At 42.5% G+C, this 13,221-nt stretch overlaps 1 protein-coding gene across 1 annotated transcript; it reads left to right on the top strand.

Moving 5' to 3' along the window:
- Window positions 1–7,327: 7,327 nt before the first annotated feature.
- Window positions 7,328–9,068, top strand: UTP3 (UTP3 small subunit processome component). Its single transcript, XM_026676478.2, has one exon. The coding sequence runs from the start codon at window positions 7,504–7,506 to the stop codon at window positions 8,980–8,982; it is 1,479 nt and encodes a 492-aa protein (XP_026532263.2). The 5' UTR covers window positions 7,328–7,503; the 3' UTR covers window positions 8,983–9,068.
- Window positions 9,069–13,221: the final 4,153 nt, after the last annotated feature.

Genomic DNA, 13,221 nt, shown 5'->3' with positions numbered 1-13,221 from the left:
GCTGAGGTAAACCTGGAAGTAAAGATAAATTTCCCGTCCGTGAGAACAATAAATCAGTGGAATGAGTTGCTTTCAGAGGTTTTTTTTAAGAAGAGATTGAACAAACATTTGTCTGGAATGGTATAGGGGCAGTGGTGGCTAACTTTTTGGGCTCCTGTGCTGAAAATGAAGGCAATGTGCGCGCGCCCTCCCACGCCCTCTGTGTGTGTGCGCCTGTGCTCCCCTCCACGCCCTCTGTGTGTACGCCCGTGTGCCCCCATGCCCTCTGTGTGTGTGCGCCTGACCCCCCATGGGCCACATGTCTCTGCGCATGCGCGCGTGACCCCCCCCATGAATCTCTGCGCATGCACGCACATCTCCCGTGCCCCCTGCCCCCCGCACCTGCATGCCAGGTGCCTGACAATCAGCTGTCGGGCAGGCGGCGCACACACATACGCAATGTGTGTGTGTGTGTGTGTGTGTGTGTATAGGGGAAGAAAAATTGAGGGGGTGGGGAAGATGGCAGTTACGTGGGAACTGTGACCACAAATGAAGGTAGTTGGGACACAGATATTCTTGCATTGAGTAGCAAATTCACATGAATCCTGTGGTGAGGATTTTTTTTAAAAAAAATCCCCATGCAGCGGTTTTATTTTTATTAGAATAAAACGTTGCGGATGGTATGAGACAGTAATTTCTACCTAGATTTCAAGCTGCCTTTTCCAGTCCTTCAGCTCTCGGGTTCTGCCCTTAACGGCCTTCAAGCACACGTGAAAAAACACCCACTTTCCGACCACCGTTTGATTTTTAAAGTATAAAGTTTCAGTTCCTTGGTTGAGTCCGTAAAAAAAAAAGATGGGCTATTTTGCGGAGGATGCCCTCAACTGAATTTTCAAACCAAGACTTTGAAGTAATCTATAATTAGCATCAGGTGGGATGTCTTGGCCTCTTCTTCAGAAAATGCCAGTGGAACACAAGTGCTTCAGCTACCCATGATTAACCTCAACTGGATCCAACATAAGAGTACGAAGCAAGTCTTAAGTGACAAAGAAAGATATGATTATTAGGTTTGTATTAGGTTTCAAAGCAGCCAGCGGGGTCCTACTTGTCCCGCTACAGGTTCGGTGATCGCATACGTGTGCATGTGCACCTAATGCATGTGTACCTAATGCATGTGTACCTAATGCGCATGCTCAGCTTTTCCCACACCAGATGAGACCTACAGCGCCAATCAGCCGAGAGAATAAAGGAGAGAAAAGCACAGGGGCCGGGTGGAGGGCCGATCCTGGGCTTTTCTCTTCTTTCTTCCTCCTCTCAGCTGATCGTTGGAGGCTTTCATTTTTTTTACTATCGGTTTGGGTGAACCAGTCCAAACCGGTAGCATACCACCACTGAGCCACAGGGCAGAGTGGGTGTGACATGGACAGAAGCTGCAGATCTCAGGGGGAAAGGAATTTAAAATATAGGAAGTCCTGAGGGGGGAAAGGAGTTTAAAATATAGGAAGTCCTCAACTGATGACCACAATTGAACCCAAAATTTTAGTTGCTAAGCAAGACAATTGTTAAACAAGTTTTGCCCCATGTTACGAACATGGGGTCAGCACATAACTCCCACATGGCCCTGGCCCCATCTCTGCATCGGATGCAGGACCCTCGTCCAACTCCTCCCCAGACTCCCGGACTGGCCCATGTTCTTCCCCACTGTCCGATTCTGCTGCCGTCTCCGCAGGCTGCCGGCGGACCACAACATCGAGTTACAACTGTTTGTTTAGTGACAGTTTTACAATGGCACTAAAATACGTGACTTATGACCGCTTTCACACTTACGACTGTTGCAGCTTCATCCCCCGTGGTCATGTGATCAAAATCTGGGCACTTGGCATCTCTTTATGATGGCTGCACTGATCCCGTCATCTAACCAACTTTTGTAACCTTCCCAGCCGACATCCGGCAAGCAAAATCAATGGGAGAATCCAGATTTGCTTAAGGACCACATTTAACAACTGTGGTGATTTGCTTGATGACTGTGGCAAAAAAGTCGTAAAACGGGGCAAAACTCACTTAACCACTGCCCGGCTTGAACATTGGAAAGTTTGGGCTCAATTGTGGTCATAAGTTAAGGACTACCAGCAAGGCTGGGACTCTACTACCCTGTTTCTCCAACAATATGGCCTCCCCCAATAGGAAGTCCCAGCATGTTTTATAGGCATGAAATGAAATTAAGCCCCTCCCCCCAAATTAAGGCCTATATTAAAACATGCAAAATGGGGGGGAATGGTGGGGGGGTCTTGCCGTCAGGAAGTACTTTTGTTGCACACCCAGATATGGTGCTGCCTGCGTTGACCCCGATACGAAGTACCCCACCAACGCCGAGGTCAACATCCAAGCCATCGCCACCCGCCCGTAGATGCAACGGGGGAATTAAGTCACCCCCAAAAAGACGGTCTAGCCATTTTTTCGGGGCTCAAAAAAAAATAAGACCCGGCCTTATTATATGAGAAACACAGTACTCTGACTCCTAGCTACAAGAATGTTATTTATTTTGTCGTTTTATACAGCTTTTCTCTCAACATTTTTCCAACTCTCCTCATTTTATTTTTGCCTGGAGGACACTCAGCTCCATCGAAATGAGCTAAAATGTGATGAAACAGTCAAAGTGGGCTGCTATTTGAGATGAAAAGCCTGAATAAATAAGAAAGTCAACCCACACACACAACTTGTGTTCATTTTTGCCTATGTTAATCTCAAGTAAACCTTAGGAAATGGCAAGAAGCCACTTGGCTTTGGCCTATCTTGAAAACTAAGTGGGATTGTCTTGGATTAATATTTGGATAGAAATGCAGGAAGCCAAGAACTAGGTTGAAAAGTTTTTTAAAAAATCATACAAGAAAATCATTTCAAATCATTTGTGTATCAAACAGAATAATAGAATAACAGAGTTGGAAGGGACCTTGGAGGTCTTCTAGTCTAACCCCCTGATCAGAGAGGACACCTTATACATTTTGGATAATTGGTTGTCCAATTTCTTCTTAAAAACTTTCAGTATTGGAGTATTCACAATTTCTGGAGGCAAGTTGTTCCACTGTAAAGGAAACTGTATCGAAACATCCATGTAAATTATCAAGTGTGCATATGTTCCCATTCCCATTTTGGGGTATTCTCCAAAACCTTGGTGTGAATGGCTGTCCTACCTCCTCACTCACCATTCTATCAGCTTCTATCCCAGGGCTCTATTTTCAATTCAATGTATAGAATGTGTTTGTGTTTATTTTCATAGTCATAATGTACACTAAAGATGGTATTTAATTTCATTGTAGAAGTGCAATGACAATAAACTAAACTAAACCCTCCTCTTCCAGTCCTTCAAGCTTTTGTCACCTGCTTTGCAGTGTCAGTGCCTGAAATTTTAGTTATTCAACCGGTGGGATTTTATTATTTTATTTATTCAACCGATAGGTTAACGTCTCTCCCAAAAGAAAGTTGTTTAGCTCAAGGTGAGTGCCAGCATAAAAAAACTCAGCAAAGTGGTTATCAGATAGAAGCCTTAGCAGGTTTAACAGAATAAGAGAATTGGAAGGGGCCTTGGAGGCCTTCTAGTCCAACCCCAGCTCAAGCAGGACACCCCTATATCATTTCAGAGAAATGGCTGTCCAGTCTCTTCTTAAAATCCTCCTGTGTTGGTATCCACAACTTCTGGAGGCCAGTTGTTCCATCAGTTAATTGTTCTGTCAAGGAAACTGTATTGAAATGTCCATTTAAATGATCAATAATTGACTCTAGGCTACTTTATTTTTAAAGTATAATCGGATATTTCAGTGTCAAAAGCAATGCTACGGCCACATAGCCTTTCCCCCCTTTCCGTCTGCCTCCATAAAACTATGATAAACTGCCACGTGTGAATATTTTACACAGTGCCTCTTCTCAATCAACGAAGTACAGAGAATCGAGAAAGAGACAGGAACAGAGGAACAATGAGATTACTCCAATTGTTGTTGTGGTGGAAAAAGAATGCATCTGACAGCCACAAAGTGATATATTAGGCCCAACCTTGGAACCATTGTATGCAAAAAGCCCAGGTGGCAGTTTATTTTTAAGAAAACCACAAAACAGGTGCAGCTGCTATAATTGAGGAGGAATTAAAGACAGGTTTAATAATTAAGACAAGGACCCAAAGCTGTTTAATATCGCAGAAGAAAAGTCATTATTTCACATTTCACATAATGAAAAGTCATTATTTCATCTTCTTTGAGGCATTACATGTAGTTCTATTTGTTTAATGACCAAAGTTTCAATGGCACTAAAAAAAATAGACATAGCCATGGACGAATGGCTACAGAAGCTGATGGAGTTGACAGAAATGGCTAAATTGACCGTTTTGATTAAGGAAAAGAATATAAATATCTTTGATGCCTCATGGAAACTGCTTCTGAACTTCGTGCTTGAAGTGGAAAAAAAATGAAATGATGATTTTTGGGTTTTACCAATTAGATGGATATGTATTCATAGAAATGGTTATATTGCTATGGAAAAACAAAAACAAAAAGTTGTGCTTTGATGTCATTGCTTTATTTTACTGCAACAGAGAGAGTCAGAATTTTTTTTTCCCTTTTCCCCCAGCCCTTCCTCACTTCTCTTTCCCTCCTTTCCCCTCACTGTCTTCTTATTTTCTTTTGTATTTTGTATCTTATTTTATAACCTAATAAAATATTTTTTTTAAATTGACATATGGCCATTTTTCACAGTTATGACGGTTACGTTGTAGCATCCCCATGATCCAGAGGTGGTATTCAGCGGGTTCTGATCAGTTCTGGAGAACCGGTAGATGAAATTTTGAGTAGGAGAACCGGCAAATCCAACCTCTGACTGGCCCCGCCAACCCCATCTCTTCTCTGCTTCCCATTGAGTCCCAGCTGATCGGCTGGGTCTTCTTTGGTTGCCCTGCACAGGAGAATGGAGATGCAAAGCAGGTTAGTGGGGTGGGGAGAAAATGGCATTTTGCAGTAACCTTCCCCCAGGAGAGGGGAGGGAATGGGGATTTTACAGTATCCTTCCCCTGCCACGCCCACCAGCCACACCCACCAAGTCATGCCACGCCCACCAAGCCACAACCACAGAACCGGTAGTAAAAAAATTTGATTCCCACCACTGCCATGATCATGTAACTAAAATTTGAGTGCTTGGTAACTGGCATGTATTTATGACTGTCCTGGGGTCACCATTGGATCCCTTCCCAGCCAGCTCCCTACAAGCGAAGCCAATGGGGGAAGTCAAATTTGTTTAACCATCACATATTCTGTTAACAACTGCAGTTAAGTCGCTTAACAATAGTTGCAAAAAAAGTCCGAAAATGAGGTGCAACCCCCTTAACAGCTGCCTCACTTAGCAGTGGAAATTTTGGGCTTGACTGTGGTCATAAGTGAAGAACTATCTATAGATCGTAAGAAAGGAGAACAGAGGTTACGCAAGCCTCATACCCTTGTGGTTTGGCTTTGGAAGTCAATGCCCTGAGTTTCATCTCTTTGAAAACCTGTAACTGTCTCCATCTTCTGGTAAAGATGAAGGCGGCCTCTAATAAAATTCAACTCCTCACTACATAAACACAATCAGGGGCATCGTTGTTCATGAGCGAACCCAAAACTTCAAGATGGCATTCATGGTCACAGGATTTTCATCACACAATTGTGACTGTCATCTTGTATTTTTACATCCCTCCCCTAGCAGATTCCATTGGATGCAGTTTTCTTGGCAACAAAATGGGCTTCCCAAGCTACTTTCCACTCTTGGTCTTCCTTGGGTATCTCCACATGCCACCTTGAGTTACTTATAAAGAAAAATGTAACAAGAAATGAATAAAAATACTAGCCAGGTTAAACCTTGCATCACTTCCAAGCCCAGGAAAGACCTGTCCCTTTTCCCTGTAGAGACCAATTTAGTGGCAGTAAAGTTAATTATATATCACTTTGTCTGGCTGCTATTACTAGTCTAAGGAACAGCAGTAAAAATGACATAGTAACCATACAAGTATAAAAAATGGAGAGTAGAATCCACTGCAGCTAGGTGGCCAATTAATTTAAATAGACAGACAGATAGATGATAGACAGAGGTTGATAGTCAGATGGTAGATAATGATAAATAGATGATAGAGGTAGCACATAGTAACTATACAGCATTAGATATAGATAGACAGACAGATGATAGAAGGATGATAGACAGTTGATAGGTAGATGGTAGATGATAAATAAATGGATGGATGGATGATAAACAAAGGTTGATAGGTAGATGATAGATTGACAGATAGGCAGACAGACAGACAGTGGTATGTAGATGGTATATAATAATAGATGATAGATGGATGGGTGGATGATAGACAGGTAGATGGTAGATAATAGATATGACAGAGAGATGGTAGGTAGATGCTGTAGATGATAGATGATTGATATTGACAGATGATGGATGAATGGTAGGTAGATAGATATAAATGATTGACAGATATAGATTAATTAATGATAGAAGGATGATAAGACAGGTTGATAGGTAGATGGTAGATAATGATGGATGGATGATAAAAGTTGACAGAGGTAGGTAGATAAGTACTTGCTATATAATAATAGATGATGGATGGATAGATAGGTAGGCAGATAGATGGTAGACAGACAGGTTGATAAGATAGGTAAATGATGATGGATAACAGTAGATGATAGGTAGATAGCTAGTTAAAGCAGAAAAATTAAAATTAAAATGGAAAGCAAAGGCAGGGGCAGACATCATTAACCTTAGACTGTCTACTATTGACCTCACCCCTTTCCTAAGAGGTCTGTAGGGGGTGTGCATAAGTGCACCAACCTGCCTACCGTCCCTGTCCTATTGTTCCTTTTATTTTGCTTATATGTACCCATTTCGTGTATTCATAACTATGTATATACTTAGACCTATTATCTGGTAAGCAATTGACAAATCAAATAAATAAATAAATAAATCATTAATAATTAGTCGGCGTGCAGAGTCGGATTTCCCCCAGATGTCTAAAAAAGCAACATATTCCTTATGAAAACCAAGGGGGGGCGAGGAATGGCGGAGGGCAAAAGAGTCAAAAGCCAAAAGGACCCCATGCTGACGCAACGCTCTTTGAAACATGCTCCGCTCTCTATAGCAGAGGTCTCCAGCCTTGGGCAATTTTAAGACTTGTGGACTTCAACTCCCAGAGCAAAGCTGGCTGAGGAACTCTGGGAGTTAAAGTCCACAAGTCTTAAACTTGCTGAAGGTTGGAGACCCCGGCGTCTATAATCCTTTTCCAAATAGAGCGCCCTAAGCTCTCCACAACCGGAAGCTCAACCGCCGGAAGTCAAGCTATTGGAGGCGTGCGAAACAGAGGCGACAAGCACAGCAGCGCCATCCTTTTCTCTTTCCCAGAAACCGGAAGCGGGCTCCGCTTTGGGAACCCCCCCCCAACCTCGACCCGGAAGTCGTACTTTTCCTTGCCGGCCGAGAGCGTTTGCGTCCGTCTCGTTTTCCCAGCGGGCCAGCATGGGGAGGCCACGCCGCAGAATCCCGCCGGCTTTGCGGGCCCCGGCCGAGCGCGAAGAGAAGATGGAGGAGCCCGAGGCGGGGGAGCCGCGCGTGACGGAGGAGGCGGACGACTTCCACGAGCGGCGGCTGGAGGAGGCGGTGCTGGCGGCGCTGGGCAGGGGGGAAGAGGAGGAAGAAGAGGTGGAGGAAGAAGAGGAGGAGGTGCTGGGCCTGCACCTGTCCGAGAATAGCGAGTCTGAGGAAGATGGGGATGATAGGCCTGGTGAGGAGGAGGAGGAGGAGGACGATGAGCCTCTGGACATGGACAGCGACCTGGAAGAGCAGCGGGGCGAAGGCCAATGGGGCTCAGGCCTCCCCAGCGAGCTGGCTTGGGGTCAGAGGAAGAAGCTCTACTATGGCACGGACTACGAGGGGGCAGCCCGCCGTCCCAAAGCCCCCAAGAAGACTAAGGAAGAGGTGGAAGCAGAGGAGCTGGAAGAAGAGGCGGAAGCCCAGGCCATTCAGAGGAGGATGGCGGAGAACTTGGCCGAGGAAGACTACGGCTTGGATCTCCTTCAGGCTTACACCAGGACAGCGGAGCCACCGAACAGAAAAGAATCCGGGCAGAAAATCGCCAAGGATTTGGCGTCTCTTTCTAGAAAAGAGCAGCTGAAATTGCTGAGGAAGGAATCTCCCGAACTGCTGGAACTGATTCAGGACTTCGAAGCCAAAGTAGTGGAGCTCAGAGATGAACTGGAGCCCCTCATGCAAATGATGGGTGACGGAGTCATCCCAGCGGGAAAAGGGAGCCAGTATTTGCAAACCAAGTACCACCTCTATCTGAACTACTGCTGCAACATCAGTTTTTACTTGGTGCTGAAAGCCAAAAGGATTCCAATCCATGGCCATCCTGTCATCGAAAGGCTTGTCACTTACAGGAACCTGATCAATGACTTAGCGGTGGTGGACCAAAAACTGTTGCCAGAGGTTCGTCTGCTCCTTAAGGAATTCCGCAGTAACGAGACCGATGGGGTGGAAAGTAGGAAGAAGCTCCTGCCGTTGGTTAGGAAAACGGTTCATAAAAGGAAAACGAAATCTCCAAACTTTACTAATAATGAGGCTGAAGACGAGCTTGCGGATGACTCTGATTTTGATGAGCAAGCTGCATTGGATTTTTACAAGGAGATGGAAGAAAAGATCATGCTTAAGAAGAAGAGGAAACGAGAAGAAAAAGAAGGCACAAGTCATCCCGTCGTTGAAGAGGTGGAATCGGACCAAAAGAGAGGAGCAACGTACCAGATGTTGAAGAATAAAGGCCTTACGCCTAGGAGAAAGAAGATTGATCGTAACCCAAGAGTCAAACATCGTGAGAAATTCAGAAAAGCCAAGATCCGTAGAAGGGGACAAGTTCGTGAATTCCGAAGAGAAACGCAAAAATATGCAGGCGAATTGTCTGGCATCCGTGCTGGAGTTAAGAAAAGTATTAAGCTCAAGTGATCCATTGTCTTCCTTTTTTTCTCTCCCTCTTTATTTGCAACTAAAGATAGCGGATGTGAACTTAATAAATGTATCTTTTTGGGGAATTATAACGTGTATTATTTTTAATAATGGTTCTTACTTCCAGGGTTGTATCCATTACAGGGTTTTGACTTTAATTTATAAAGGTAGTCTTCACCCCCTTTTTTAAACTAACCATTTGAAGTTTCAACAGCACTGGAGAAAAGTTGCCAAGAGGCTGAATTTTGATTATGTGATCCTGGGGATGCTGCAACAGTTGCATGAAAAGCTACGACCGTTGCAGCATCCTTATGGTCACATGATCAAAATCCAGCCACTTGGCAACTGCCTCATATTTGTGACAGTTGCGATGTCCTGGGGTCACATGATCACCTTTTGGGCCTGTCCAACCAAAATCAATGGGGAGGCCAGATTCACTTAACAACTGTTACTTCCTTGACAGTTGTGGCAAGAAAGGTCATAAAATGGGTCAAAATTCACTTAACAACTCTCTTGCTTAGCAGAAGAGATTTTGGGCTCAATCATAGTCGTATGTTGAGGACTATTTGTAGTGCTTGAACGAGCACTAGCTGAGATACCTTCAGTCATGGTTCATTTGGTTCCTTTGAGCATTGATATTTCTGGAATAAAATGTGGCAGGACATAGCAGTGGAGAGGGGAGGTAGATGACAATATCACTTAGAGATACACAGGCAGAGTATTGTCTACTTGGTTTACAGCTGGATGCTAACCATAAGTAGTTCTCAACTTACAATAGGTTTGTTTAGTAAAGTTCAAAGTTATAATGGCACTGAAAGAACCCGAAATTTTTTCAGTTACAACTTTTGCAGCATCCCCGTGATTCTGTGATCAAAATTCCGATACTCTGCAAATGGTTCATATTTATGATCTTTGCTGTGTCTTAAGGTCAAGTGATCCCTTTTTGCGACCTTCTGACGAGCAAAGTCAGTGGAGAAGCCAGGTTCACTTAACAACCAAGTTGCTATCTTATTAACTGCAGTGATTCGCTTCACAAATGAGTCGAAAAAGGGGCAAAACTCACTGAACTCACTTCAAGGTTGACTTCCGAGGTGGGTAAAATGAGGACCCAAATTGTGTTGGGAGCAATAGGCTGGCTCTGTAAACCACTTAGAGAGGGCTGTAAAATGGTATGTAAGTCAAAGTGCTATTACTATTAACAAATGTCTCACTTAACAGGAATTTTGGGTTCAAGTGTGGTCATAAGTTGAGGACTACCTGTCCTGGCCTTGTCAATTCAGAACTTTTCCAAGCTGTTTCATGCTATTGTAACCTTCCATAAAAGTGAAGTCTTTGTGGAGTCGAGCTTCGCTATTGGTTACTTCTGGTACATATCCATGTATTTTTCTTGGCCACGGTACAAAAACAGCCTGCTGATTCTTTCTGTGGGACTTTATAACTATTCTTCAGTCTGATCTTCGGTTTTGATATTGGCTGGTAGTTTCCTAATCTAAGTACTAGTCAAGTCCCCCTCTGCTTAGATTTTAACATAGAAAGTTTAGCCAAATGCTGCCACCTACTGAGACAACTGTACTCGTCTGTTATATCACATCTAATCTTCCCCAAATCATTTTCAGATGTTTTAGACCTATTCCCCAAACCTTTCAGCCAGAATCTGAAGGATATCAAATCTTTATTATACAAACCAGCATAATGGAGAGTGACAATTTGAGGAAGATTGGTTTGGTTTGGTAGTTAGTGTTAGGTTATGTTCTTCATTAAGTGTTCTTAATTTTATGTTCTTCATGTCAGTTCCACTTGCCATATAATACTAAACATTACTGAAGAATATGCAAAATTGGTTATTAAGTTTTGTGGATTCTTGTTTTAAACTAAACAGCTCAAAATTATCAAAAAATTAAAAAGTACAGACCCAGAAATTTGCAAATTCAAAGTTAAATTCTGCAAAATTGTACATTCTCACATTTTGCAAGGAATGTGGCAATCTTCTACTCCAACTCTTTACTTTGTGCAATTACAACATTGCTAATAGTTGTCCAGATTTTGTTTAAAACCCTCCTGCAAGCTAGAACCTATCATCTGTTCCAATTTTTGAAACTTTTCTTACTAATTAATTCATGGAATTAAGAGCATATCAGACATTGGAATGTGTCCTATACCACATGGGGAAAATCATCTCTTACCAATTGCTAGATAAATACCATTGGACAACGGTTGGAAAAAATAAAATTATAATGAGTTATTTGCAGGAAAGATCCAGGTGATTTTAAAAAAAATGAGCCAAGTAATACCAGTATGTAATAAGGAAAGGCAATAACACAGGCTTAAGGATATTGATTTATCTACCAAGATTTCAGAAACAAGTTTTTTCAGGGAAGTAGAACTTTAAATAGTAAATGAAAAGTGAATTCAAGTGCAATAGAATGCAAATCTCATTAGTTCTTGTAATGACATTAATGGAAATGTAATTGTCAATTCTGACCTGAACACAGCGCATGCTTTACCACCCATTAACTACCGGCAACTACTTTGAATCTTTACAAATTTACTATGCATTGAGTTGAATATTATTTAAACCCATGAGGTAATATTATTTGCTCAGAATTAAGTATTTCAGAGTTAAAAGCTAAATAAACAATACTGAATACCTGCACAAGGTTATTTGGAAAGATTGCAGTATGTTAACCCTGTTGAGAAAGGCAGCATAAACTAATGTAATTAATTTTCCTGTTTGTGTTTATTTTGTCATTGTTTATATTGTTAATTTATTGGCTGCCTCTCTCACCATGGGGCTGTAGCTGCCCATCTTACAAAGTGACCAGGTGAATAAAGCAGAAAAACAAATACAGAAAATAAATGAATAAATACAGAAAAACAATAATTAAAAATTAGGCATGAAAACTAGTGGAGAGGCTTTGGGCTAGTTGCTCTCAGCCCCTAGGAAGGAAGCAATGGCAAATCATTTCCGAAAATGATGCCATTTGATAAAATCTTTTGGATGGAAAAAAGGCAGCTTCTGATCTGAAGTCCTTTTAAGATACTCCACAATTAATGTTTTAAATGCACAACGTGGTGATAGCATAGGCCAACTGTAGGCCAGCCACAATGCTGTTAATTGCTTTACAGACATCCTAAAAAAAATCCTACAATCTGAAAAAAATCTATCATCCACACAAACTATAGGATGAAGAAGAAAATTAAATGGAAAATTAACCAAAACTACCCCAAAACCTAAATAAGAATTGCAGCAAAGCAATCCTCCAAGGAAATGAGAAAGAAAATGGCAAAATACCACCACCTCTGAAAAAAAACTTTATTTATCCATACAAACTACAGAGCAAAGAGGAAAATAATTTAAAAAGGAGCACTAATCCAAACCCAAATAAGAGTTATAGCAAAGAGGGGGGAATAAATATTTCAAGGAAATGGAAAAATAATAATAATGGCACAATACCACCACCATGTCTGAGAAAAACATTATTTCTTTCTCCATGCATTTTTAGAGTGAAGAGGGGAAAAAAATCAAAATGGAAAATTGATTGAAACTACTCCAAAACCCAAATAAGAATTACAGTCAGTCCTTGACTTATGGCCACAATTGAGCACAAAATTTATATTACTAAGTGAGAAATTTGTTAAGCAAGTTTTGTCCCATTTTTATAACTTTTCTTGCCATGTTCCTTACGTTTAAGTGAATTGCTGCAGTTGTTAAATTACTAACATGGTTGTTAAGTGAAGCTGGCTTTTCCATTGACTTTGTCAGAAGGTCGCAAAAGGGGATCACATAACCCCAGGGACATAAATATGAGTCAGTAGGCAACTGTCTTAAATTTTGATCAGGTGACCACAGAGATGCTGCAACCGAGGTGGGTATTAAAAAGGATTATAAGTCACTTTTTTTCAGCGCCACTGTCACTTGGGACGGTCACTAAACGAACTGTTGCAAATCGAGGACTACCTCTATAGCAAAAAGAAAGACAGTTCCCAAGAAATTAGAAAGAAAACATCCCAGTCTCACCTGCCAAAAATGAAAATTAATCGGGGGGGATAACCTCCCCGGTCCAGCAAACAAGTCGATCCCTCCCAAGGATCTACTAGGACCCTGCCAGGCGATCCTGCCTCCTCAGGCTCGCTCTGCCCCAGGAGCCGCGCCGTGCGCTCCGGGGAGGAGCCGGGGCGCGCGCCGAGGAGGCCGGCCGAAGTCGGGGCCGGCGGGGCGGGGCGGAGCTCGGCGAGGGG

This window comes from Notechis scutatus, chromosome 4 (assembly GCF_049901735.1).
Source record: "Notechis scutatus isolate UNSWTSFEM ecotype Mainland chromosome 4, rNotScu1.2, whole genome shotgun sequence".
Taxonomy (NCBI): domain Eukaryota; kingdom Metazoa; phylum Chordata; class Lepidosauria; order Squamata; family Elapidae; genus Notechis; species Notechis scutatus.
This window is presented reverse-complemented; position numbering and strand designations above follow the sequence as displayed.

Coding starts and splice junctions, on each gene's coding strand:
- UTP3 (XM_026676478.2), top strand. CDS start 7,504: ATGGGGAGGCCACGCCGCAGAATCCCGCCGGCTTTGCGGGCCCCGGCC.